General features: G+C 56.3%; 1 protein-coding gene across 2 annotated transcripts in view; it reads right to left on the reverse strand.

Moving 5' to 3' along the window:
• Positions 1-23,070, reverse strand: part of LOC102454448 (Krueppel-like factor 5) — a 42,514-nt gene extending 19,444 nt beyond the window's left edge. The window contains exons 1-2 of one of the 2 annotated variants that reach the window (XM_075896664.1): positions 22,713-23,068; positions 34-78 (exon numbers count right to left, since the gene is read on the reverse strand). In XM_075896664.1, the coding sequence (XP_075752779.1) occupies positions 34-78; positions 22,713-22,880 (213 nt within the window). In that variant the 5' untranslated portion in view covers positions 22,881-23,068. Of the gene's footprint in view, positions 1-33; positions 79-22,712 lie in introns of both variants that reach the window. The other variant, XM_075896665.1, reaches the window with a different exon arrangement.
• Positions 23,071-27,921: the final 4,851 nt, after the last annotated feature.

Consider the following 27,921-nt stretch of genomic DNA (forward strand, 5'->3'; position numbering starts at 1 on the left):
AAATACGCATGCAGAGAGAATAAAAACCGTCACCTCCATCGTGAGTGGCATGCGCTGCTCCATCCTCAGGGGGGTGAGCTGTGGAATAAACACAGCCCGTTACTGGGCAGGCATGATGCAGTGCGCAGGAAACACGAGAATGTGGCCCCCCGACAGGCCCCGCGGACGTGCGCGTCCCCACTAATGCCAAACCCTGGGCGCTCCGGGGGTGAGTGACTCGGAGGCCGCCGGGGCTGTTGGAAGCCCCCCTGTGCGTGAGGGGCCTGCGGAGCTAGGTGGGGGCAGGGACCGGGCGGGGCTTTCGGCACGCTGGCTGCCATTCGGCACGTGCCCCGGGGCTGCGCTCCATGTCTGACTCGCCTGGTGTCGTTGGCACCGTCAGAAGCCCGAAACACACGCATAAGAGCCGCCGCCTCTGCTTAATACCCCCCGGATGCTCACTGTCCACAGGGTCCCCCCCAGCCTGGCAGCCAAGCCCCCCAGCTGCTTTCAGCCCCCAGCGATGGGGGTCCACTTCCCACTGTTGCTGAGTGACCATTGCTAGGCAACACAGGGCCAGCCACTCTTTCTGCCTGCATCCCTGAGAGGGCAGCCGTAGCCACAGCGCCCCCAGCAGCACAGACAGTGCAACTGCAAGTTTGACAGGGCGGGTCAGGCATCTTACCCCCACCAAGGGCCAGCCAAGCCCAACAGAACCACGAGGGTGGGGGACGTGTGTCTCATTCTGTCGCGTCATTACCTTCACTGTGCAGTGGAAGAAACCTTGGCATGGAGAAGCCAAGCGAGGGGTGGAGTGGGGAATGGGGCCCACAGTTGCTTGTATCCCATCCCTGGCTCATTCCACTAGGCTCCCCTGCCCTATGACCCAACTAACAGCTGCCAAATACGCAGATGCAACCTCACTTCCCACCCCAGCAGGGATAAACTTGCTTCCCCTGCCAATACAGTACCACGCATGGAGGTGTCTCATTCAAACTGCAGCGGTGACAATCCATTCAAACCTCCCTGCAGCAAGGGATCGCTGAAAAGTGCCCTGAGCCAGGGTTAATACAGTCATTACTAAGCACTGTTTGTATTATCGCCGGGGCCAGGAGGGGTGTTCATGGACCGGACTCCGTTTTGCTATCCCTCGTCTTCTCTCTACAATCCACATTGGGGGTCGAGAGAGACACTGCAGAGGTCCTAGGATTCCCAGAGCTTCAGACACCGATTTTCACACGTGCACCTTTCACAAGATGAGACCAGGGCAAACGTGAAAGCTGATTGGTTCCCACACAAACACATCACATACACTTTGTGCACACTCACAATTTCTCTCTCCCCCTACCCCCACACACTTCACGGTTCTACAGTGACGTCTGTTACATTTACGATCGTGCTTGCATCACGATGCAAGAGAGCAAAAGACACGTGCGGTTTCTTTGGCAGGAAGTTTTTCCGCTGCTTCTTTATCAGCATTGGATATTGCCTCAAGAAAACGCTCACTTCCAAAAATGACCCTAATTAATTAGAGGGGAAAGTGTCTCCTGCAATGTGCATGAGCTATTCTTTGAGGACTGTCGCTTTGAAACGTCACTCTAAACTGCAAATCAGTTTACATTTGGTTTCCCGAATGCTTCTCGCAGAGCTGCAAATCTTTGCCAATCTCCACGCACACAACATGGAAATTGTTCTAGAGAAGAACAATTTTCATTTTTTTTTTTTTTACACAAAGGAATTATGAATTTGAGGGGGCTATTTCAGCAAGAAAATCCTACCTCGTGATAAAATCACAGCTGTCCCTACATGTATTCCTGTGGCCAAATTACCTAAGGAAATGGTTGACTTTCCGCAAGATCGAGTGAAAAATTCAACATAAAACAATAAGGTCGGGGAGCATTTTTCCCAGTTTTTTCTTCACCCAGCACATAATCAACCTGTGGAACTCCTTGCCAGAGGATGTGATGAAGATTAGAACTTTAACAGGGTTCAAGAGCTAGATAGATTGGTGGAGGTTAGGTCCATCGATGGCTATTCGCCAGGATGGGTAGGAATGGTGTCCCTAGCCTCTGTTTGTCTGGAGGTGGGTGACAGGGGAGGGATCACATGGGTCGCTTGGTACTGGTTGCTGTCAGCAGACAGGACACTGGGCCAGATGGACCCTTGCTCTGACCCAGTCTGGCCCCTCTGATGTTCTAATGCGACTGGTCAGGACTCCCCTTGGTCCGTGCTCCTCTTCCCTGCTGCGGACTCCTTTTCGTACCAGGAACACCCTCGAATCCCCTTCCCGTGCACCCAGGCTCACTGGGACCCTCCCCCCCTTTAGTAACACTGGGAATGCAGTGATCGTGGTTCCCAAACCCCTGCCCCTTTCCCACAGACTCCGTGCTGAGCGTGCCCCGCCCCCCATGGGGGCAGGTTTGGTGATGAGGGGAAGGAAGGCAAGAAACCATCCCCGCTGCTGGGTCCGTGAGGGACGCCGCTTGCAGCTTCCATGAAAGACAAAGGGAAGACGTGGCATGAGCCTTTCCGAGCGCAACTGCCCGTCTGAACCCGTCACCCGGTGGCTCGTGGCAGCGGCACAACTGAGCACTCTGAAAGCCTCGTCCATTCATCGCCCTCTGTGTGGGGCGTGCTGCCTAGGTGGGAGACGTGCCGTGGGGCCCGATCCCTCAGGGATCCAGACCTCTGCACTCCTAGGATCGAGGGCTCCGTGATGGGTTCCATCTGCTCCTCGTGCACCAAGCCAGATCCGGAACCGGCTCCGTGCTTCTTGCACCAAGCCAGCTCCGGAACCGGCTCCGTGCTTCTTGCACCAAGCCAGCTCCGGAACCGGCTCTGTGCTTCTTGCACCAAGCCAGCTCCGGAACCGGCTCCGTGCTTCTTGCACCAAGCCAGCTCCGGAACCGGCTCCGTGCTTCTTGCACCGAGCCAGCTCCGGAACCGGCTCCGTGCTTCTTGCACCAAGCCAGCTCCGGAACCAGCTCCGTGCTTCTTGCACCGAGCCAGCTCCGGAACCGGCTCCGTGCTTCTTGCACCGAGCCAGCTTCGGAACCGGCTCCGTGCTTCTTGCACCGAGCCAGCTCCGGAACCGGCTCCGTGCTTCTTGCACCGAGCCAGCTCCGGAACCGGCTCCGTGCTTCTTGCATCGAGCCAGCTCCGGAACCGGCTCCGTGCTTCTTGCACCAAGCCAACTCCGGAACCGGCTCCGTGCTTCTTGCACCAAGCCAACTCCGGAACCGGCTCCGTGCTTCTTGCACCAATCCAGCTCCGGCACCGGCTCCATGCTGCGATGCTGGGTCTGACGTGGAGCCGTTGATGTCCTCGGTCTTCTCCTGGGGGGACCGGCGGCCTCTTCTGAGCCAGACCCATCGGAAGGGGGCGGCTTGTTTCTCACCATAGGACTCTTCCTCCCTTCCTTCTTTTCTAACAGGAGCCCCTCCCGCCCCAGAAACACCGAACACTTCCAGGATCTCCTCCAGGGAAGCTCTGTTCTGCTCAGTTCCACAGGAGCCAAGGCCCGCGGGATGTGTGCACCGGGTTGGTGGTCTCAGCAGCCTGGCTGCAGTAGCAGGCTGCCCAGAAAGGCGTCTTCTGGCCGGTGACTTAACTGTCCTTGCTCTCTAGGGCTTGAGCTAGCGCGCTAACAAAGCCAGGTGGCCGTTACACGTGCGTGCAGGTGGCTACGCCAGAGATGCCACATCCACGCTGCTCTTGTCTGCACTGACTCCAGCGGCGGTGGAGCCCCGTCCTCCGTGGGGAGCCGCAAGCGTGCGAGCGTCAGTAAGCTAGCGAGCAGAAGAGAGCGGGGTCGCCACGGCGGCGTGGGAGGACAGATGGGCTGGAATGCCACTCCGTACCTAGGGCTCAGGGCGGCCACCCCAGCTGGCACATACCTCTCCGGCTCACCTGCGGGCATCCCCGCAGACCTGGCATGGGGAGGTGTCACAAAAGCCCCCTGAGGGCGGAATGTGCCTAGAAAGAACCTTCCGAGCGCCGGGGATCAAAGGGGACTGGGCATTTTCCAAGCCTTCCCTACAACTTGCCATGTCACAGGGAAGAATCCAAGCGTGGGAGCAGCTGGCTTACTCAGAATGCTGCCCCTTGAACATCAGAGCGGCCAGACTGGGTCGGGCCAAACAACCTGTCTGCCCACAGTGGCCAAAGCCAGGTGCCCCAGAGGGAATGAACACAACAGGGACTCATCAAGCGATCCCTCCCCTGTCGCCCATTCCCACCTTCTGACACTGAGGGCACCCCAGCCCAATGCAGAAAGCCGATCTTGCGGAAAGTCAACCATTTCTTCAGCTAATTCCAAAGGCTGTTCTTAGCCAGGGCTGAAAAATACCCCTCGGCACCACGTTTCCATCGGAAAACGCTGTGTCTGTTACACCGCCGTCGTTCCCAGCCTCGCGCGGACTGCAACGGAACCGCAGCGTGAAAAATAAAAACCGGGAAAAGCCTTTTTAAAAAAGGGTTGGAGCTTCCCCTTTTGATATTTCCCGGAACAAAAGGCTTCCGTTTGTCGGCGCAAAATGACTTTCGCCTACTTATGTTTTTAAATAAAATGACGTGAGGTTCAGAATGTTTGGATTCACCCCAAATGGAATTTTCCCCCAGAATTTTATATTTTGCTTGCACAAATCCTAAATTTGGCCTTTCCCAAATTGGGGTGAAAATAATTTAACTTCTGGAAGTTTTTGGGGGGAGGGAAAAGCTGTTTTTGGATGATGGCTACACTGGCCTTTTGGCTGACTGGGGAAAGAGCGGGTAAGGACGCAGGGTTGTGCTAATCTAATCACTCGCTAGGTTCTCCTAAAAGTCAGCCACCTGGGGCTTTAACGTCAATCCTTTCCTCTCTGCCTGACACAAAGAGCAAAATGTTTTAACACTTTCCCTGGCTCTCTGGCAAGAGTTTAGCTTGGGATGGGTTTATGGGCAGTAACACTACTTGGAAGGTCAAGATACTCCTAGGGAGACACTTCACAAATGCTTAGACCCAGAATACTTTCTATCAGGGGATCACCACGCTTTGCACAGGACCAACGAGTTCAACTTCTCAGCTCCCAGTGAGCGAGGATCGGACCCCTTTTTCCAGGGGAAACTGAGGCATGGAGCGGCGAATTGACTTGCCCAAGTCTATACAGCAGGTCAGTTGCAGAGGCAGGAGCAGAATCCATACAGACTATGCCCTCCTCCCCCAAAAGAGGAACAACTTGGTGCTGCCCTACCGGTGGAACGTTCCATACAAGATCACGCCCCTGCTCCTGGGCCGTCAGGTCTGCCCAGTTTAGTCTCTCAGGAACCGAACATGGGACTGGCACCTTTTTTGGGCTGGAAGCTGCTGACCCACAGCAAAATCAGTGGGGGGCCGCACACAAGTGAGAAGCAAAAAAAAACCCCAACCCCTCACTGGAGTGGCCCCCAACTGAGAAGCAGAAAGACCCTGCCCCCATTTCTCTTGCACCCCAGAGCCATGGGGGGCCAGGCTAGTAGATGTTGGGTGCTTCGGCCCCACAGTGTAATGGCAGGGAGACTAGAGCAGGCTCCCCACTGCTGGGGGAGGAGCCCCAAGGGCTTGGCCTTAGGTTCCCCACCCTGGCTTAGTGCATGGGCCAAAAGCCAGCTGGCTCTCAGCTACGGCTGTGGAGCAAACTCCCTCTTTCCCTGGAAATGGTCTAAGTGCGGCTGCAAGGGCCTGGGCTCCACACCCGGGAGGTGTGTGGGTTACACAAGGCAAGATGTGCCAGCTGATTAGGAGTTGTATGCGCTGACATTGTTAAGTAACAAACATCAGGTGTCTTCAGCACCCGGGCAGGGCAGGGGGACCCGGCGTCTGCTCGAACCGGAAAGGGATTCTTACACGGGGGGGACCACTCAGCGTCCCGGCCTGTTTTCCATTTTTGTCCACTCCAATCCAACACATTTTGCCCTGGGGGGCTGGCCGTGAGTCCAGCTTTGAACCTGCTCCTGCTAGCCCCTGGGACCCGGTTCGGAGCCCTGGGCAGTCAACAGGAAGTTGTCAGCGGCCTTCGTTCTGGGCCCTGTGTGAGAAGGGTGCTTTCTGACCGCTCCGGGGGGCTGACAGACAGAGCAATAGACCCTGCCTCAAGAGCTTTCAGGCGCCATAGACAAGGGGGATCATGGGAAATAGCAGACAAGGCCCTTAGCAGAGTAGCGTTACTCCCTGAAGCCGAGGGAAGTGCTCGTGCGAATAAAGTGACCCGTGTGCAAGAGCAGAGGCGAGCAATAAAACACGACGGTTCTCCAGGGTTAGCCCCTCGCAAGCCGCCGCCGCTGTATTTACCTGCACCAGCGATCGCAGCTCCTATTGGCCATGGAGCACTGTTCCCAGCCAATGGGAGTGTCAGCAAGTGGCACGGACCGGGCACCTCTTTCCGCAGCTCCCATTGGCTGGGAATGGCAATCCGCAGCCAATGGGAGCGGTGAGCGCCCGTACCTGCGAAGGCAACGGTAAATAGAACCATGGGGGCCTGCCGGGGCTAAGCCTGGTGGGTCGGATCCAGCCCCCGGGCCAGTGTTTGCCCACCCCCGTGCTAGAGCAGGTTCCGGGGGCCCTGTGTGTATAAGTAAGGCTGCCCCCTAGTGGCTAGGCCACATACAAGACCGAGGACCAGGGCAAGCAACAGAAGCTCCTGTTGAGCTCCTATAGGCGAGACTTGTTGCTCTGAAGTTGCAGGGCCCTGGTTCTAGTCCCACCTCTTCAAGTGTGTGTGAGGTGGCGGTCGAAGGGCTGCTCCACACAGCGATTTTGGCTCCTAATGTTCAGCACAATTAACAGCCATGAGAAGCCTCGTCACCTGCGTGGCTCTGGACCCATGTCGGTTATGTGCAGGCCTGGATCTGTCCCTGGAGGTGCAACATCCATCCTCTCTCACACACGCTCCTGCTTGGAACTGTTTCCAAGCGCCAAAAAAGGAATGGCCAACGATCGGAAGGAAAACCATCCATTAAGGGCCATGACAAGTCCTTGGCACTGGCCCTTTAAAAATGCCTGTTATAAATAGAACGTGTTTATATACAGATTTGGTTCAGTATCAGCATTTATTGTCCCTCTCGTTAAATATTGACCTGGACAAATATTTGCATCTCCGATCATTCAGTCTTGATATTGACCTCAACGGAAGGCAGTTTCTGCTTGTGGCCTCGTTTGTTCTAGAACTCTCTGAGGATAGGAATTCGTGATAGCATGGGCAGCCCATCCTCCCAGGAGAAAACACACACACACACACACACACACACACACACACACACACACACATGCACAACTTCTCATCTGGGGTTGATCATTCTAGCTCCAAGACAATCAACGCACCCTGATCCCGAACTGGTGTCAATTGCTACAGTTCCATGGAAGCGAATGGGTCAGATTCTCCTCTGATAGAAATCCGGGTCTGTTCACTACATCCTCCAGTTAGCATCCACCCAAGCCAGCTAGTACAACTTTACAGGCAGGAAAGAGCATCCACACTATGTGCTAAGGGGGTTTCTCTACCATGGGGTAGCTAATCGATATAAAACAAATCACATTGTTCCTTAGTCTACACAAGGCCCGTGTGGGTTTGTCAAGTTAATGGATTACCACTTAACGGGATGTAATTAACAAATCTGTACACCCTAGATGGCCATCTCCTGAAAGTTTATTCCAAGTTTGGGAGTTAGGAGCCTACCTACTTTTCAAGATCTAGGCCTGAGTTTTCCAGTAAACCACCCAGGTTTATGTCCTGCAACAGACGTCATGGAGCATCGGCAAAGGCATTCCCTCCCCAAGTGACTTGGCACAGGTAAAAAACTTGTGCATGCAAACCCAGAGAGCCCAAAAAACCTCTCAAAAGTCTGAAGTCAGGCTGAGGAATTCAGCTGTCCTGCTCGGAGAAGCGAGAGGTTTCTCTGGATCTCTTTGGTCAATGTTCCCAGCAGGTTTTGTGGTCCGATTTCTGGCCCACCTTCACTCCCATACGGCCTTGCCAAAAGCCAGGACTTTGGGCTTCCTCACAGGCAGGCCGAGGGAATTTCCTAGCAAATGCTATTTTCCAGAGAGTTGCTGCTAATTCTCTCTTTTGAAGAGAGCTTAAAAAGACTTGGACTTTTCAGCTTAGAAAAGAGAAGACTAAGGCGGGATATGATAGAGGTCTATAAAATCATGACTGGTGTGGAAACAGTGAATAAGAAAAAGTTATTTACTTATTCCCACAATATAAGAACTAGGGGTCACCAAATGAAATGAATAGGCAGCAGGTTTAAAACAAACAAAAGGAAGTTTTTCTTCACTCAAAGCACTGTTAACCTGTGGAACTCCTTGCCAGAGGATGTGATGAAGGCTAGAACTTTAACAGGGTTCAAACCCTAGCTCCAAGCTCTAGCGACTGCCAAAGGGAAAAGAAGAGGGCACATTTGGCTGGGCTTTGAGAAAGGGAGCAGAAACAACAGGGAATCCATAACGGCTTGACAAGACCTCCCTTAGCAGCACGACAGCCCCCCGGTGGATCAAGCTCTTGCTCTGTTATCACAGGGCTGGACTGATCCTGGGCTGTTGCCATTGACAGAGTCTCTATCTATGGAAAACAACGTAAGCTTCATGGCAGAGGAGTCGACGGGCTCCGCAGACCCCTGGGCAAGGTGGGAGGGGACAGCTCTGCGCTCCTGGACGAGGCAGGGCCGAGGGCAGAAGAGGCAGCGCTGAGGAGGGGCAGGGCTGTAGGCAGAAAGGGTGAAGGGGGTGGGGCCAAGGGCGGGGCTGAGCATGGAGGGGGCGGGGCTAAGGAGCTCCAGCAGTAATTAAAGGGCCCTTGGAAATCACACCCCTTCGCATAATGACTGGCTCAGATCTGAACTCACGGCCCTGATTCTCCTAGCATTTCAATCCCTCCCATTCACAGGGTTGACTCCTGGTTACAGCTGTTGGGAATTTCCAGCAAAACAGGGCTTTTTTTCCTTTAAAAAAAACTTAAACACGAAATCCAATTTTGTGGAAACAGCCATTTTGCAGGAACGAGCCAGCATTGGCGAATGCTTCAACCGGAAAAAATATGGGAAAAAAACGTTCCTGAGGTGTCCAGATGGGCCGTTTTGACATCTTCCAATTTGGACTGGCAGAGAAGTGGCCGCCTGGTCTCCCATCCCTTCCCAGCCCGGATCTGTCCCAGCCTGGCTCTGTCCCAGCACGTACGGGAACAACCCACAAAGGCCGCCAGTAGCACACATGAAATGTACCCATTCCTGCGAAGGCATGCGTTTCCACGCACGGCACCTGGGCTTGTACGACCCGCGGCCCTGCTTTCTCACCAGTGAGCACACACAGCGTCACGTGCATTTCACGCCGCAGGGCCACGTGCAGGAGCAGATTAAACAGCACTTAACAAATCGACCACCGAGAAACGGATCGGGTGGAGATGACTCTCACCTACCAAATTGTGCCCCGATGTACACGGATGCCAACAGGCTGGGGCTAAGCCCGCTGCCATCACGCAGCGGGAGAGGCGAACGTAGGAGTAACTCATTTGGCCCTGACAAATCACGATGAGTCACTCGTTTATCAACTCATGAGCAGAAATTGAATTTTCCGTTGGCTCAGCAGGCAGCCCCGTTACGGCATGACATGGCAATGCCACGCTGATGCAACTCTGAGGCATCGAGGCCTCTGAACTAAACCAGTGACTCTTCAACTAGCCGTCAAGCCAGACAGCATCTTGAAAACGCGTCTGCCCCATTCGTGAATGTCAGCCACTGTGCTGCCCGGCGTGTGGCAGTGTGACGTTGAATATGGGTGGGGGGTGAAGGCCCAGCTGGGGAAGGCGAGCCCCAACCCTGCCCCTTCTGCCTGAGGCTCCGCCCCTGGAGCCAAGCCCCACCCACCCCAGCCCGATCCTTGCTGGCCACCTGGAGGACTGGGGCTGCCGTGCTGTGGCCCCGGCTCCAACCCCTGGTGGCTGGGGAGCCGGGCTGTCACGCCACAGTCCCTGCCTTCCCGGGCGGCTGGGGTGTGCTGGCAGTTTTGGGAAGGCCGCGCCTTCCCTTGCCTACATGACCGGCCACCCACGGCTTTGTGTATAATGCACATTCATTTATGATGATTATATTTTCCATTGCCAGCACATCGAGGGGCTCTAATCCCATACCAGATCCCCGCTGTGCTAGCTGCTGTACAAACACACGACCAAAACCAGAGGGCCCTGAGCCCAGAAAGCCTCCAGTCTAGTCCTCACTAAAACACAGTCCCGTTAACCGGCCCCCAAGACCAGAGGCAGCTGACAAGCCAGCGGTACAAGGGACGCTCAATGCAGATCCCAGGAAACGAAGCCTACAAAACGGTTAGCGAAAGCTGGGCCAGGAGCGAGTGTTTGAGCCAAACGTGCCTGGTTATGTAGAGTGGGGAAGGGCCTGCCGGCTCGCCGGGCGCTGACTCATCGGCCGCTCCCCGACACCTTGCCCACGGCTTTTGTGAAAAGGGCCTGGGAACGCCGGTTATCAGGTGCCTTGATCAGGAGAGCCAATAAATGGCTCTGCCTGCCAGCCAAGGAGATGACCCGAGAACGTCTCGTTCCGGCGCCATTTCACTTCCTTGAACACCTCCCAGTGACCGTGGCTGCTGCTTTCTGCCCCACGTTGTGGGGCGGAAGGCGCGAGCGCCGAGCAGCGGGGGTAGCTGGTGAGACAGGGCAGGATCAGACACGAGGAGCCAAGACCAGCTTCGGCGGGGGCCAAAGGAAGCCAGGCGCTGCGGTCTCGGGGTGCATCTACACTGCACCCGGTGCTCGGAATAAGCCACGCTCTCCGAGCGACGCTTATTTCGAAATGAGGCGCCGTCCACACAGGGCTGATTTCAAAATAAAGCGCTCGTCCGAAACAGCCCTTACTCCGCGTTGAACGAGGTTCGCAGGGGCGTCGGCATAGCAAGCCCGTTCTAGTTCGAAATAACGGGCGCGCTCAAAAGACGCGGAATAGCTATTAGCCATAGGGACCACACGGAGGAGTGGGGGGGACTTGGTGCACCTGGTGGAGCCATTTCCCCACTAGAGCGGGCTGAATTTTTTCCCCCCAAAAATTGTGGTTGTAAGCCAAAAATGCATATTCTGGGGTCCAAAACTAGCTGCCAGAGTCAGGCAAAATGCCATCTGCACAGCAATGAAAATCACAGAAGAGTCCACACAGTTTGCGTTGACTTTTCAATGCCCAGCGCTGTTTCGGTTTTATAATTGGCGCGTGTCACAGGAAAAGAACAAGTCGTCCTGTAGCACTTCAGAGACTGACAAAAATCTAGCTAGACCATCATGAGCTTTCGTGGGTTTTGCCCATGAAAGTTCACAATGGTTTAGTCATGGGTTCCCAAACTGGGGGGGCATGCCGAAATTCCAGGGGGGTGCGAGGCAACCCAGGCCCCTCCGCCCCCTGTCAATTGGCCACCCCGTACGTTTTGCTGCTACTTTTGTTTTTCAGACCCGGTCAGTTCCGTTTTTTTTTTTTTTTTGCTCAACAAGTTTTGCTGCTATTTTGGGGATGGTGTGAGGGTTTCTCAAAAATCAAAAAGGGAGCGTGATGCCAAAAAGTTTGGGACCCGCTGGTCTAGATAGATTTTTGTCAGTCTCTGAGGTGCTCCAGGACTCCCTGTGTGTGGGGTGTTTGTTTTAAGTCACAGACTAACACAGCTCCCCCTCGGTGACTTCTACAGAAAAAGGTGCCATACAGCGTCCCAAACACTCACCGGAATTCCCTCGCGGGGCGACCTGCAACGTTTCACTCGCTTCAAAACAATTTTGTTTTCAATTCAGACAAACCAGCCTGATTTTTTTTTTCTTCCAGGAGGACCAGATTTCTGATTGCGTCGTTCCACGCCCCCCAGAGCCATCGCCGGCTCAGCCCTGCCTCCCCGCGTGTCCGAGAGAGCCTCATAGAGCCCTCATTCCCTACCACTGCCTCCCAGTAGGAGTGTGGGCGTGGCGGCACAGGCTCCCACAGAACGACGGCCTGTCCTCCCTCCTGCATGGGACTGAGCTCTCGGCTGTTGTGCAGACGTGCCAGGGGAGAACCCGTCTGAAGCTCGTCCCTGCGGGTAGCCCGTGCGTCTGGGCCCATCGGTCACATGCTGCCAGCTTTGGGCTCATTCCATCAGGACGGAGTGGGGCTACCCCCCAGCAATCCCCCTTAGCACAGGCCTGTCCACCCCGCCCTCCCCCGGGACGTATTCGGGGGGTGAACCTGACCCCCCGGGGCCACGCTGCTCTACTTAGGCACTGCCCAACCACAGCGAGCGTGTGGCCGCCTGCCTGAGCTGGGATTTACACCTCCCAGCTGCTGTGTAGACACAGAGCCTTTGCTATCACTGCGGCGGCTATAAATCCAGAGTGGGCAAGATCCAAGCCACGGGCCGAATCCGGCCCGCCGAGCTGTTTGATCTGGCCCGCCTTGCCACGCCCCACCCAGAGGCCAATCAAGACCTGGGAATGGGGGAGCGCGCCAAGTCTCCACCCCTGCCAGAGGGACCCGCCAGCTGTTCAGCACATCTGGCAGTTCCCTCTGTGCGCGGCTTGCCCGTGGCAGAATGGGACGGGGGGGGGGAGAGACCTCCCATGCTCCCCTGCCCCACGGGGGAGGGCACGACCTCTCCTCCCCGCCCCTGCACACAGTGCCTAGAGAGAACCGCCCCTTCTGCCCAAGGCCCCGCCCCCTCTGCCTCAGGCTCCGCCCCTTCCAGGGCTGGCTTGTGACCACTACCAAAATTGGTGACGTGGCCCCCCTGCACAAATGACTGCCCACCCCTGCACGCTGAGGCCAGGGGAGTGACCCTGGACTGACCCCGGGGGCAATGTGGCCCTTCGGCTGCGTGGCCAGAACAAGCCACTGAATTCCCTCCGTCGCTCCACGGGTAAGCGCCTGGTGCGGCCAGACCCACGCCCTTTGACCCCAGGGTCATCAGCCCCTCCGTGCCCTCCCCGGAGCCTCCCCCCAGCTGGTCCGAGCCAAGGCAATGCCGGGCCGATCTGCTCTCTGGCCTGGAGGGGGTTAAATGCCACCCTGGCCTCCCCTGGCTACGTGCCCACTTCCTCCTGGAAGCTTTGTCTGAGCATGGAAAGCTGAGCCCTTTTCACATGAGCTCACCCCCTGGCAGTGGCCCAGGCACAGCCGAGCTGGCACGGGACAGAGCAAGGAATTCCATCAGGCCACCAAGAAATCAAGGGGGGGGGCTTCTTGTGTAACCAGAGGAACCCCCCACCCCGTAGGAGACATGGAGCTGCGTACTGGCCACTGGTCCCAGCCCAGCGCGGTGGAGATCCTCCACCAGGGGTCAATGACCCACATGGCTCTGGGCTCAGGCTGGTTTCTGGTGACTTGGTCTCCAGCCAGGTCACCAAAGCCACCGCAGGTCCTGTGCTCGCAGCAGCATGGCCACGGGAGCTCCCCTCCCCTCACTCCAAAGGCCTGTCTGCGCTGCCCGCTCCAGCCCAGCCCTCCGCCCAGCTCTGCCAAATCAGCCCCCCGAGGCTCAGAACCACGGCCCCACGGAGCTGGAGGGGCGGAGTCATGCAGGAGCCAGGGTGCAAGCCCTCTTGTCCTGCCACGTAGACGTTCTCTGTCCTCTAGATAATCACCTTGTCCGGGGTGGCCAGCCTGTTACAGGCAAAGAGCCACAATAGTTGCTGCCCCTTTAAACACTACTCCGGAGGGCTTGCCGGTGCCATTTTGCTTTGCTGCACCAGACAGCGAGCACTGGGAAACGGGAGCCGAGGGTCGTTTTTAGGGGCGGCTTCGCGAGCCACGAGGAAGGCTTCGCGAGCCACAGTTTAAGGGGGGAGGAGCCACATGCGGCTCACGAGCCGTGGGTTGGCCAGCCCTGACCTTGTACCACCCGGCGTCAGGACCAAGGGGCTAGATGGGGTGCTAGGGATGTGAACGGTTAAGCGGTTAACTGGTAAGCGTTACCCTTACCGGGTTACAGTTAACTGGTGGGGGTTGGAACAGCCCCCCATCTGCTCCATTTAAGCAGTAACTGGTTAACCATCAACAGTTAACCGGTTAACCGGGATTTTACATCCCCGGGGGTGCTTGGACTCAGGTCCCATCATACAGGAGGATGCTGGACCCCAATATCCGACAATCCCTAACCTGGTTACAGGCGAGGCTCGCCCATCAAGCCCTAGGCTAACACACCCGGGGGCTGCTCCTCGAGGGCTGCTAACCCGGGGGTCCCGACGCAGGACAGGCACCCCCAGAGACAGCCAAGGTGGGGCACCGAGTTGCGGGTCGCCCCCTGCCCGCTCTGGATCTGGGGTTGTGTCTGATCCACACTGGTAGCCATGGACAAAGTAACCAGCAGCAAGGGCCAGCCCCAGCTGATGGCTACAGGACTGCCCTGCCCACATGGGGATTCCCAGGGTGCTTGCTGTTCATCACAAGGGCCCGGCCATCATGGGTGGGAAGGGGCAGGAGATCTCAGAGGGGACCTGCCGAGCATCCAGTCTGACGGCCTATCCCGGGCCACGGACGCCCCTCAACCCTTTGGATCAAGCCCAAAGGCCAGAATTCGAGCAAAGCAAAGCAGCCAACCTGCCAGCACAGGATGGCCGGTGGGTGAGGGCAGGGCATGGCTGGTGGGGTGGGTGTGGCCAAGCCCTGGTGTCTGCAGACCGGCCTGGGGCGGCACCGTGGGCAAAGGAAAGGGCTCTTCCGCACTAGATCGCAAGGCTGCGGTGTTGCTGCCTGGGGGTGGGAGAGGAGTTCCCTGACTCGTCTTCCCACCGACTCTGCGAGTAGAAACTGGGGTGGCGGGTGAAGTCCCAGCTGGGAAAGGCGAGCCTCAGCCCCGCCCTGTCTGCCTGAAGCTCCGCCCCTGGAGCCAAGCCCCGCCCACCCCAGTCCAATCCTTCCTGGCCACCTGGAAAGCTGGGGCCACCATGTGCCGCCCTGGGCACATAAGCAATTTTGGGGAGGCTCTGCCTTCCTTGCCTACATTACCAACCGCCCATGCTCCAGCCGTGAAATCTGAATAGGGATCCAGATCCTGAACCGAGTTCCCAGGAGCGCCAATCCAGTGCTCTGGCCAGGGCCCATGGCGTGTTGCCAGCTGGGCAGCCTGAGCTTCTCCGAAAACAGCGAGTGCCCCCCCAACACAGCGAAACCAGCAAAACAATTTTCCCTTGGCTTGAACTTTTCCACCGACACCTTTGATCTTCCACCAACGTGGATTTTTTGGGGCTTTAAAACAAAGGTTCAATCGGAGTCAGGTTGAAATGAAAAACTGGGGGAGAGGGGACACAAAATACGAACATCAAAAATGATTTGGTTCAAATCAGATCAAATCAAACTGACTTTGGTTTTGTTTGGATGGGGGAGGAGAAACGAGATCGTTTAGAGACTGATCCCAACATTTTTTTGCGTCAACTTCCCTAGCGAGCGAAAAGCTGCTTTTCCTGGACAAAACTGTGCAGAGAAAAAAAACCGGCCACCGCCAGGGAGATCATAAAGGCAGAAGATAAAGAGTTTCTCCACATAGATGGCTGCCTCCTGGGCCCTCCTGGCCTGGGAGATTCCAGAGCCTGATACGGCGCCTGGAAGATTTTATCAGCAGGCTGAGACGGGGATGCTCAGAATTCACGCTCATGGCCCTTCCCTCGGCATGCGCCGTATCGCCCGGTTAGCCAGGAATTTGTAGAACGATCCTCATAAGCCTCATAAGCCCGTCGCGTCGGAGCAACTTACACCCCTTCATGGATTTCATCTGCACAGCGTCCCTTTGAGGAAGGGACATGTGAGCCCTATGGTATAGACGGGGAAACTGAGGCACGGGAGAGCTGCAATGATGTCGGCAGGGACCTGACCTCTATATGCCACTATGATGCCTGATCCACTGAACTGCCCTTTCTGCCTCTGTCAGCTCGGGATCCCTGGGGAGGAGACACGGGGTAACCGTATGTGGCAAAAAGTCTCAGAGCCCGAATCTACAGGCTTGTGGCTTTGGCACTACCATTAGCAGTGCGGAGCTCGGGCGCTGAACTCTGGGTTTTTCCAAGGTCAATGTAGCCGCTGGGTTCGCTTGCCCGGTGGTCTGACCCAGCGTGGGAAATCGGACAGTCCTGAGGAGGCGGAGACAGGAATCTTACAGGCTAAACAGCTCCAGATTCACCCTGTGCTGCGGCATCCCGGAGGGCCGGCAGCACTGACAACAGGCACCCAGCTCCACCTCGGAGCTTTGACTGGCTGCAGGCCCCCAGGGACAGAAAGAGCCAGGAGCGAGATGCGGCGAAAGGGGATGGGGCAGCCGCCCTGTGTGGCGCCGCTGGAGCTGCTACCCGGCCACTTAAAACTAGCCAGCGCCGCCGGCTCTGTTGGCCTTGGTGGCTCCTGGGTAGCTCCCTCGATCGGTAACCTTGAGTCCAGCTGGCAGATCACCTTAACGTCGAAGTGAGCCCTGCACGAAGAGCAAACCCCTGGCTTGTCTGAGATCAAAAAGCAAAGGAAGCAAGAGCTGATGCTCCTGCCTGGCTTGGAGAGGAGCCCCCCTTTGTGCAATGCAGGGACCCCCTGGCTGGACCGGACCTGCCACCAGAGCCCACAGGATTCCTTCCCCCCTCTGGCCGACCCTACCACCTCCTGCAAAGGCCCCTGGGGTTCTGAAAAGCCCCTGGCTCTAGGACAGGGGCGGCCAAACCCATTTAACAAAGAGCTGAAACAGCAGTGGAAAAAATGTGAAGAGCCGCACCAGCCCAGGGTCCTGTCTGCCCACAGTGGCCAATGCTGGGTGCCCCAGAGGGAGAAAACAACAGGTTATCCTCCCGTGATCCCTCCCCTGTCATCCATTTCCAGAGAAACAGAGGCCAGGGACACCATTCCTACCCAGCCTGGCTAATAGCCATCGACGGACCGAACCTCCATGGATCTAGCTCCTTTTTGAACCCTGTTAAAGTCCTGGTCTTCACCACATCCTCTGGCAAGGAGTTCCACAGGTTGACTGTGGAATTCATAGATGCTATGAATAACTAGACAAATTGGGCCAAAAGAAATTTGATGAGGTTCAACAAGGACAAGTACAGAGACCTGCACTTGGGACGGAAGAATCCCAGGCATTCTTACAGGCCGAGTAGCAGGTCTGCAGAAAAGGACCTGGGGATAACCGTGGATGAGAAGCTGGATAGGAGTCAACAGGGCGCCTTGTAGCCAAGAAGGCGAATGGCATGTTAGGGGGCATTCGGAGGAGCATTGTCAGCAGATCTAGATGAGTGATTATTCCACTTTATTCGGCTCTGGTGAGGCCACATCTGGAGTATTGCGTCCACTTCTGGGCCCCGCCCTACAGAAAGGATGTGGGCGCATTGGAGAGGGTCCAGCGGAGGGTGATGAAAATCATTAGTAGGGGGCTGGAGCACATGACCTCCGAGGAGAGGCTGAGGGATTTGGGGTTATTTAGTCTGCAGAAGAGAAGAGTGAGGGGGGATTTGAGAGCAGCCTGCAACTTCCTGAAGGGAGGTTCCAAAGAGGCTGGAGAGAGGCTGCTCTCAGTGGGGGCAGATGGCAGAACGAGGAGCAATGGGCTCACAGTGCAGTGGGGGAGGATGAATATTAGGAAAAACGATTTCCCTAGGCGGGTGGGGAAGCGCTGGGATGGGTTCCCTAGGGAGGGGTGGAATCTCCATCCCTAGAGGTTTTTAAGTCCCGGCTTCACAAAGCCCTGGCTGGGATGGTTGAGTTGGGTTGGCCCTGCGTAGGGCAGGGGCTGGACTGGATGGCCCCTGAGGTCTCTGCCAGCCCGAGGGTGCTATGAATATCGCAGGAAGGCCACCAGTCCTGCCTAGGAAAGGGCCACTGGCTGTTCTGTGGGCAGGTATCGTGCCAGCCCAGAGAGGCCAGGATGGAAGCGGGTGGGTGTGGCAGGTGTGTTCGCGTTTGGGGGGGGGGGGGCGTTGGGAGGGTGTGGGGTGCGTTCGCATTGTGAGGGGGCGTTGGGAGGGTGTGGGGTGTGTTCGGATTGTGAGGGGGCGTTGGGAGGGTATGGGGTGCGTTCGCATTGTGAGGGGGCGTTGGGAGGGTGTGGGGTGCGTTCGCATTGGGGGGGATTGGGAGGGTGTGGGGTGCGTTCGCATTGTGAGGGGGTGTTGGGAGGGTGTGGGGTGCGTTCGCATTGTGAGGGGGCGTTGGGAGGGTGTGGGGTGCGTTCGCATTGGGATTGGGAGGGTGTGGGGTGCGTTCGCATTGTGGGGGGATTGGGAGGGTGTGGGGTGCGTTCGCATTGGGGGGATTGGGAGGGTGTGGGGTGCGTTCGCATTGTGGGGGGGCGTTGGGAGGGCGTGGGGTGCGTTCGCATTGGGGGGATTGGGAAGGTGTGGGGTGCGTTCGCATTGTGGGGGCGTTGGGAGGGTGTGGGGTGAGTTCGCTTTGTGGGGGGATGTTGGGAGGGTGTGGGGTGCTTTTGCATTGTGGGGGGTGTTAGGAAGGTGTGGGGTGCTTTCACATTGTGAGGGCATTGGGAGGGTGTGGGGTACATTCACATTGTGGGGGTGTTTGGAGGGTGTGGGGTGCGTTCGCATTGTGGGGGGCGTTCGCGTTGGGAAGGTGTGGGGTGCTTTCGCATTGTGCGGGAGTTGGGAGGGCATGGGGTGCGTTCGCATTGGGGGGGCGTTGGGAGGGTGTGGGGTGTGTTCGCATTGTGGGGAGTTTAGGGGGGGCGTGGGGAGCGTTCGCATCGTGGGGGGCATTGGGAGGGTGTGGGGTGCGTTCGCATTGTGGGGGGGCGTTGGGAGGGTGTGGGGAGCGTTCGAAATGTGGGGGGGCGTTGGGAGGGTGTGGGGTGCGTTCGCATTGGGGGGGATTGGGAGGGTGTGGGGTGCGTTCGCATTGTGAGGGGGTGTTGGGAGGGTGTGGGGTGCGTTCGCATTGTGAGGGGGCGTTGGGAGGGTGTGGGGTGCGTTCGCATTGGGATTGGGAGGGTGTGGGGTGCGTTCGCATTGTGGGGGGATTGGGAGGGTGTGGGGTGCGTTCGCATTGGGGGGATTGGGAGGGTGTGGGGTGCGTTCGCATTGTGGGGGGGCGTTGGGAGGGCGTGGGGTGCGTTCGCATTGGGGGGATTGGGAAGGTGTGGGGTGTGTTCGCATTGTGGGGGCGTTGGGAGGGTGTGGGGTGAGTTCGCTTTGTGGGGGGATGTTGGGAGGGTGTGGGGTGCTTTTGCATTGTGGGGGGTGTTAGGAAGGTGTGGGGTGCTTTCACATTGTGAGGGCATTGGGAGGGTGTGGGGTACATTCACATTGTGGGGGTGTTTGGAGGGTGTGGGGTGCGTTCGCATTGTGGGGGGCGTTCGCATTGGGGGCATTGGGAGGGTGTGGGGTACATTCACATTGTGGGGGTGTTTGGAGGGTGTGGGGTGCGTTCGCATTGTGGGGGGCGTTCGCGTTGGGAAGGTGTGGGGTGCTTTCGCATTGTGCGGGAGTTGGGAGGGCATGGGGTGCGTTCGCATTGGGGGGGCGTTGGGAGGGTGTGGGGTGTGTTCGCATTGTGGGGAGTTTAGGGGGGGCGTGGGGAGCGTTCGCATCGTGGGGGGCATTGGGAGGGTGTGGGGTGCGTTCGCATTGTGGGGGGGCGTTGGGAGGGTGTGGGGAGCGTTCGAAATGTGGGGGGGCGTTGGGAGGGTGTGGGGTACATTCACGTTGTGGGGGGTGTTTGGAGGGTGTGGGGTACATTCGCATTGTGGGGGGCGTTCGCATTGGGGGCATTGGGAGGGTGTGGGGTGCGTTCGCATTGTGGGGGGGCATTTGCATTCGGGGGCATTGGGAGGGTGTGGGGTGCATTCGCATTGTGGGGGATTTTGGGGGGCGTGGGGTGCGTTCGCATTGTGGGGGATTTTGGGGGGGCGTTCGCATTGTCAGGGGGCATTGGGAGGCTGTGGGATGCGTTCGCATTGTGGGGGCGTTGGGGGGGCGTGGGGGTGTGTTCACATGGTGGGGTGTATTGGGGAGCGTGGGGGGGCGTTCCCATGGTGCACGGGGGTGGAGGTGCACGTGTGCGCTCAGGCCTGCGCCGTTGGGAGCAGCTAGCGGGGCGTTGGCTCTGTCGCGCTCTCCGGCCGGCGGCCGGGGCCGGGGGTCGCCAGAGGCTTCCCGGGCGGAGCGACTCCCGAGGGGTCTGCTCGCAGGGGCAGGCCTGGGTCCCGGGGACCCGCCTGCTGCAGAGGCGCGGGGGAGGGACGCGCACGGCGCCGGCTTTTGCTTCTGCTCCTGGAGCAGGAGACGGGCCGTCCCGGCATCCCCCCGCCGTCCGAGCACCAGGCCTTGGCCTGCCCCGCCCCGGGTCCTGATCCTGATCCTGAGCCGGGCCATAGAGCAGTGCGTGAGGCCAGGCCGCGCCTGAGCAGAGCTAGGCCAGAGGGGGAGCCAGCCCCCCCCACCTCCCCGCTCGTCCTGTTGCGGAGGGAGGTCGCCCTTGCCCACCGGTCCCATTGCCGGCGTGGGACAGCGGAGCAGCTGGCTGGGTCCCCTCTGGCCCCACTGCTGGAGGGGACACGGCGCAGCTCCCCCCAGCCCGACCCTGCTGCCAGAGGGGACCGCAGGCCGGCCTGGGCATTGCTGAGTCCTCGGCTGTTACGTAACCCAGCCCTTAGAGGGACTCGCATCAGCAGCCCCCCCCGCTGCCCTCCCGTCCTGTGTTCCCAGCTGTGCTGGGTCTAGACGGCGCCACCGACACCCCCCGTTTCTGTCTGGTCCCCCACTCATTGGCACACGCTGGTGGCACCGGGCTTCCCCCCTGGGCCCACTGAATTGTCTCTCTGTTACAAAGACGAGGGGAGGAGGGGTTGGGTTGCTGGCTGCTTGGCACACCCCCGAGGGATGGGGGGGCTGCCTGCCCCTCCCCCCGACAGGAGAGGGGTCCCGAGCACAGTGCGGGGGCCAGCAGTGGAACACACAACGTGGGCGGTGGCTGTGAGGGCATCTGCTCCAAGTAAATTCCTGTGCTGCTCTTTTCTGACGCCAGGGACCCTGGGTTGGCAGGTACCAGCCAGAACTCCGGCCCGACCCCGTGGGGAGAATCCAAACCTCTTGGGGGCTCACTGGTCTCCACCTTAGTTTATTGGGCAGGTCTCCCCGCTCTGCCCACGCAAAGTCAAGGCAGCCCGCCCTCTCCGCAAAGAACCCCACTCGCCCCCCAAATCCAGCCCCAGCCCGCCGGCCCCCCTCCCGCCCCGGCTGCAGCACATCGACATGTTCTCGTTCCCAGCGCCCGCGACAAGATGGCGCTGGGAGGGCGCGCTCCAGGGTTAATCATTAGCCCGCTTAGCGCGACGCAGAGCAACGCCGACCCCGCCGCTTTCTGCGCCACTTCGGGGAGCAGCCAGGCAGGCTGCTGCAGGGAACGGGGGCAAATCCCTTAGAGAGACCCAGCACCAAGAAGTGACCCGTCCACGCCTCAAAACCATGAGCCAAAGTCCTTCAGATCCCAGAGTTCCCTTCACCTTCTCCTGAGGCTCATTCTTCTGGGACAACGTGACCCTGAGCAGAACCCTTAGGACATCGCGGGGGGTGGGGGGGTTACACCAGGGGAGATTTGCCCCGCTGGGTTTCAGCGCTTTCCCGGAACTCCTGGAAGGCGCGTTCCAAAACTCTCGCTCATTTCACTTGGGTTGGGTGGGGGGAAGAGAACATGCCGCTAACCTGCCTTAAAGACAACCGAAGAAAATGCTGCCCCCGGGAACCCTTCATTTCATCCCGAAAGAGCCAGGCGGCAACACAACCCGTTGTAAAATGGTTCCCCGGCGTGCCCGTGATTGTGTTTCACAACCGGCCTCACAATCAGCGTGCACGGGATCACTGCGCACAGAGTTTTTCACCAGTTTTCTCTGTGTCTGGGCCCTTGGCTTGTGGCGCTCGGGAGGAGAACTGGGGGTGGATTTCCAGGCAGCTTATCCACTGCTTTATCTTTGGCTTTGCTGTTCACAGAGAGAAGCAGTCGGGCTGGGGAATTTCAAAGAGAATTCCATTCTTGTCTGCGCCAGCGTGATTTGAAACATAGGAGCCGGATGACAGGAAGAGCCCGGCCCATTTCTGGTTTACAAACAGGACTCGCTTACTGCCCCTCCATGATCAAATCAAACTTCAACCAACTCCCTTTGAACTGAAATGTCTCCCCACTGGCTTCTACCTATCACGCAGCACACGACTGGACGCCGTTCCAGGGATTGTCCACAAGCCATTTGTTTCCCAGTCTAAAATCCGCCCTTCAAATGTTAATAATCTGGGGGGGGGGGGGGGCATTTTCTAAATTAAACAGCAAAAACAAACCAAAATCCAACAGCAATTTTCTCCCCTTTAAAAATCAGCTCCGTGTCTTTCTCCTCCCGCGACCGAGGGAGTCTTGCGCACGAAAGGACATGCCTTGAAAATCTTTCCAGTCTAGCATTCGCAGAAGGGGAATTTTCGGAATTATACACTGAAGGGCCAGATCCTCCTCTGGTAAATATCAGGGCAGTTCCGGGGACTTCAACAGAGCCACGCCGATTTGTACCCACGGAGGATCCGGCCTTTTGTTTCCCCCTGCGAGGCTAGTTTTGCAAGCTGCAATTTCTGGGGACGGACTGTCTTTCTTGGAAGTATTTGAGCTGCATTTTCTCTGACCGTTTATAAAACCCGTTTAAAAAAAAAACCCACGCCAAATAATGAAAACCGACCAGCCAGCGGCTCATTCTTCCACGTCAATCAGGATACGGAGGTGTGAGGAGAGCGGCTTAGTGTTTCGCTTACCTGCGCCAGGTCCTGCTGGTTTTCCAAGATCCTTATAGCAGGTTTGATGTCTTCAAAGACCGAGGCGTCTTCTGCAGACTCCCTGGACATTTTGACGGGTTTTAATTGTGCAAACACCGTACTTTCTTCAAGATTTGGGGTGCTCAGGACCAGCCCACTGCTGCTCATCCCTCCTGCCGCCCCCTAGCCCCCCCACTTCTTAGTGTGTTATAAACCAAAGTCTAAAAAAGAAAAGAAAACAGGGTTTGGGCAAAGCTGGGAGGGATTCCGGAACTCGGAAGCAAGCCCCTTGCTAATCCTCAGGCATCCAGGTGCACTGTAGCCTTAAGAAGTCTGATCTGTTACAGAAAAGTCTTACCTGTCCTGAAGTAGGAGGCACACTAACCTGGCAAACTTCAGTGACAGGCTGGCTGAGCCAATCGGGACTGGAGCTAACGCAGCTCTGGCCAATAAGCTGGCTGACGTCTCCTTAAGGCAACAGAAGATACAGGGAGGACAGTCTGCCTGCCTGTAGCTCTTTGCACCAGCCATGTTACCTGGAGCAGGTCTACCCAGCGAGGGAGCAAGAGACAAGGGGGGAGAAACTTACAGACGGGCTTTCGCGAGACTCCACAGCACACTTGTGCCTGTCGGTCGGGGCTTTTCACAACCGTTTTACACCAGCAAAGAGCCCTTGGGTGGACGCAGCAGGAGCCACAAAAACGTCCTTTTTTTCAGCCACGGAACGGCCGTGAACTCCACCAGCAAAAAAACGTTTTGCCAGCACAAGCTGCATCTCCCCGGGGTTTGCCAGTGTAGCGATACCAGGAGCACAGCAGTCCCTTTGTACCGCAGAGAAGCCCTGCGTGACATGGGTGTAGGGGTGTTGCATTGTCCCCTGTCAGGGTCTGGGCACTCCCCCCAGTTCGACACCCCTCCTGTCAGTGCGGCATTGGGACACTCTTACCCAAACAAAGCAAACTTCATGAACAGGAGTGCGGTGAGCAAGCCACGAGAAGTCATTCTTCCGCTCTGCTCCGTGCTGAATAGGCCTCAGGTGGAGTATTGTGTCCAGTTCTGGGCATCGCATTTCAGGAAAGATGGGGGAGAAATTAGCGAAGGTGCAGAGAAAAGCAACAAAAATGATTAAAGGTTGAGAAAACACAACCTGGGAGGGGCGACTGAAAGAACTGGGCTTGTTTAGTTTGGAAAGGAGAAGACGGAGAGGGGACACGAGAGCAGTTTTCAAGTATCTAAGAGGGTATCACAAGGAGGAGGGAGAAATTGTTCACAGCACATGTCGAGGGCCGCAACTGAAGTGTGGTTGCATATGCATGCAACTATATATGCAAATATATGCAAATAGCTTCTTTCACACGGACAGGCATGAATACAAAGATTAAGGCAAGACTATAGAACACGCAGGCCCCATTTAAGTCCGTTCTGGTGATATTAATAAAATGCAACATTTACCCGCTTTCCACCCAGATGACAGCACTTTTAATCCTAGAATCCTAGAACACTAGAACTGGAAGGGACCTCGAGCGGTCATCGAGTCCAGTCCTCTGCCCTCATGGTGGGATCCAGCACCGTCTAGACCATCCTTGATTGATGTCTATCTAACTTGCTCTTAAAATGAGCATCTATTACTGCAGTGGGTGAGTGAGGTTCTGTAGATTGTCCAGGGGGGTCAGACTAGATGAACACAATGTCTCCTTCTGGCCTTAATTCTATGAAAGCCTACAAAAAGATTTGATTTTTTTTTTTAACTACTGGGGAAAATCTGACTTCCAGGTTTGTTTCCTCTTCCCTGCTTTTCTCTACTGGAAAAAAGAGGGAAAGTTTTACAAGTGAGCATGAGGCTGGGAGACACTTTCTTGTACTTTCAAACTGTTTCCAGTGGAGGAAGGTGGGGGAATGTCTTACCTTTCCACTAGAAAATGGAGCAAAAGAGTGAGAAAGACAGAGGAGAGAAAACTCAAAGTCAAAAGGAAACAAATCAAAACAAAGTGATTCTTAAACAAGTTTTTTTTATGTTGCTTCACTACATTTCATTTTTAAAAAACTTTTTTAAAAAACTTTTTTTCAAGAAAGTGAAAAGTTGCAAATTAAAATGGTTCTTTTCCCCCTGAGCTGTTCAACCAGTTCTGGGCCTCACAGCCTTGTTCTATTCACAGAGACACCATGGCTAGGGTTGCCAGATGGTTTCAGAAAAAATATCCCCCTCCCTCCAAAAAAAAAGGACTCCAAGAGTTGTTAAGCAAAAAAAAAAAAAAAAAACCAGCGTGGCCCCTTTAAGAAACGCGTAGTGAAACTTTTTGGCCCTAACAGGTTGCTGGCAGCCGCCTCGCATCTTGCCTCCCTGTGCCAGGCCGGGCAGCTCCCCTGCAGAACCTGGTACGCACTAGGGTTGCCAGGCTGCCTCTGTATTGAGCCAGACAGCCTAGGATTTTTGCCTCCTGCCCGGGAAAAAATCAGAAAGTACTGGACATGGCAACCCTAACCAGGCAACCCTAACCAGGGTGGATATAGGGCAACCAGGTCTGGTAGAGTGAGAATTAAACTGCTGGCCTCTGCCTGTCTCCTTCCTATTTTGCTGCATCTCCCTGCAGAAGCAGGAGCAGCCAAACCACCCACCAGGCCAAGGCTGGTCTCTGTTTCCAGCTCTCTGGAAGCAGGAAGCACAGGAAAGAGGACGTCCTGATCTCAGAAGGTTCCTGGCTTTGCAGACCCACAAGGGAAGATTTTCACGCGCATTCCTCGGGGCAGCCTCTCCAAACCTTTGCGGCTCAGTCATCCCTCACCATCAGAACGTGTGGAGCGATCACAATTGTCACGGTTCTGAGTTAGCACAGGGACAGCTGCCCAGGATGGAAATTACGCCTCCAGTTCCCGGTAAATATCCCCCTGGGCACAGTGTTGTGATGCGCTTGCAACTTACAAATGGCCTCAAATTTCTGGAGCAGACTCCTGAATCCATTCTGGCTACTTTGACCTGCATAAATCAACACAATTCATTGGAAATACTCAGTGTTGCGCCATGTGACACCCGTGGAGGATCTGGCCAAGCTATTTCAGTAGGGGAGCCAAGTCCCTACAGCTCTGTTTTCTGCAGTCAGACTTAGGGAGGGAAGAAAACGACTCTTGCTACTTTGCATCTGGCTGATCCCAGACTAGAATCACTTCCCTGCGGCCAGCCAAAGCATCAGTGGGGATGGAGAGCATCCAGTGCCTCACAAGAGCCGGCCTTTAACGCAAACACAGACAGTAAAGGTTTCCAAAAACATGCAAGCCACCTGTCCGTCCTTATTAGCGCCCCAGGCATTCGCCAGAACACCTAACACGCATGCAAAACAAATAGCAGAGCGCAGAGGCAAGACTTTGGACTGCAGGACACTCAGCAGGGTAACGTACGCTCTCAAAGAACGTCTCTGAATCCACAAGTCTCCGAGGGGCAGCCGTCTTTGTCTATAACTGGAAAAACTTTGTCTATAACTGGAAAAACTGTGCGCTACATCCCACATCCCAATGACATAACGAACCAAACAACAGATACTTAAAGTGGGTACTAAGTGTTCTTATCAGCTTCATGTAGCAGGGACACTCCAATTGACAATTTTCCTCCCTTTTTCTTTTCTTCTTTTTCCTCTTCTCCCCCTCCCATCCCCTCCCTGTGCTATGTATTTGAAAACTGGACCCCTTAAACTCTAGTAATCTGAAGAAGAGGGATGCGCCCAGAAAGCTCTTGCTGCCCTCTACATGTTTTGTTCGTCTCTAAAGTGCTGCAGGACTGTGCGTTGTTTTTCTCTGACTCCAGTTTGCTGAATAAGTCACTGTCCTAATATTAAGGAGACGCTGGCGGGCAGAGACAAAACATTGCCTAAACCCTGTTATTACCAGAAGTGTCTTCAGGTCTCTTTTTATAGCTACGAAAACATTTAGAAGAACTGAAGGCGATGAAATGGACGAGAAGGAGACAGTGAGCGTGGCTAGTCTATTTCCCCTGTCCATGATACCTGAAATGCACACGGATAAACCCACAGCATAATCAGCTCAAAGCTTTCAAATCTCTGCTGTTTCTAATAATACAAGGGGTGATTGTCATAGAACCCTGGAACCCTAGAACAGGAAGGGACCTCGAGAGGTCGTCGAGTCCAGTCCCCTGCCCCCATGGCGGGGCCAAGCACCGTCTAGATCAGCGGTCACCATCCAGTCGATCGGGATCTACCGGTAGATCTTGGAGCCTCTGACAGGGGATCCTGATTGGTTTGGCCAAGAGGCTGTCAAGTGCCAGCATTTGAGCTGCCCCTCCTCTTGCTGCTGCGCATCTCCTGCCCTTTGCCTTGGAGCTGCCTCCCCCAGCCCCGGGAATGGAGGGGGGCTGATGTCAAGGTGCCCTATCTCCACAGAGCAGAGAGGGGGACAATAGGACTTGGGATGGACTTTGCTGGCTGCTTTTGGGAGTGGCGCAGGGCCAGGGCGGGGGTGAGCCTGCCTTAGCCCCATTGCATCACCACCCCAGAAGCCACCTGAGGTAGGCCAGGCCCAGTCAGAACCCACATCCTGAACCCCCTCCTGCACCCCACGCCCTTGCCCCAGCCCCCCTACATCCAAAAACACTCCCAGCGCCTGCACCTAGACCCCCTCCAGCATTCCAACTGCCTGCCCCAAGCTCAGCTCAGAGCCCCTCTCACGCTCCACCTTCCCTAATCCAAGAGCAGAGCCTGCACCTCAACCCACTGCCCCAGCCTGGTGAGAGCGAGGGAGGATGGGGGAGGGAGGATGGAGTGAGCAGGGGCGGGGCCTCAGAGAAGGGGCACAAAGGAGGCGGGGCCAGGGGATTTAGGTTTGAAGTAGATTTTGGATTGCACTTAAATTCAAAAAGTGATCTCGTGCTTAAAAAGGTTGGAGACCCCTGGTCTAGACCATCCCTGACAGGTGTCTGTCTAACCTACTCTTCCATATCTCCTAAATATCTCCTCACCTGCTCTTCGATATCTCCAGCGATGGAGATTCCACAACCTCCCTAGGCAACTGATTCCAGTGTTTAACCCCCCCGACAGGCAGGAAGTTTTACCTAATGTCCAACCTAAGCCTCCCTTGCTGCAGCTTAAGCCCATTGCTTCTTGTTCTATCCTCAGAGGCCAAGGAGAACAATTTTTCTCCCTCCTCCTTGTGACCCCCTTTTAGGTCCTTGAAAACTGCTATCATGTCCCCTCTAAGCTTTCTC

This window comes from Pelodiscus sinensis, chromosome 13 (genome assembly GCF_049634645.1).
Source record: "Pelodiscus sinensis isolate JC-2024 chromosome 13, ASM4963464v1, whole genome shotgun sequence".
Lineage (NCBI taxonomy): Eukaryota > Metazoa > Chordata > Testudines > Trionychidae > Pelodiscus > Pelodiscus sinensis.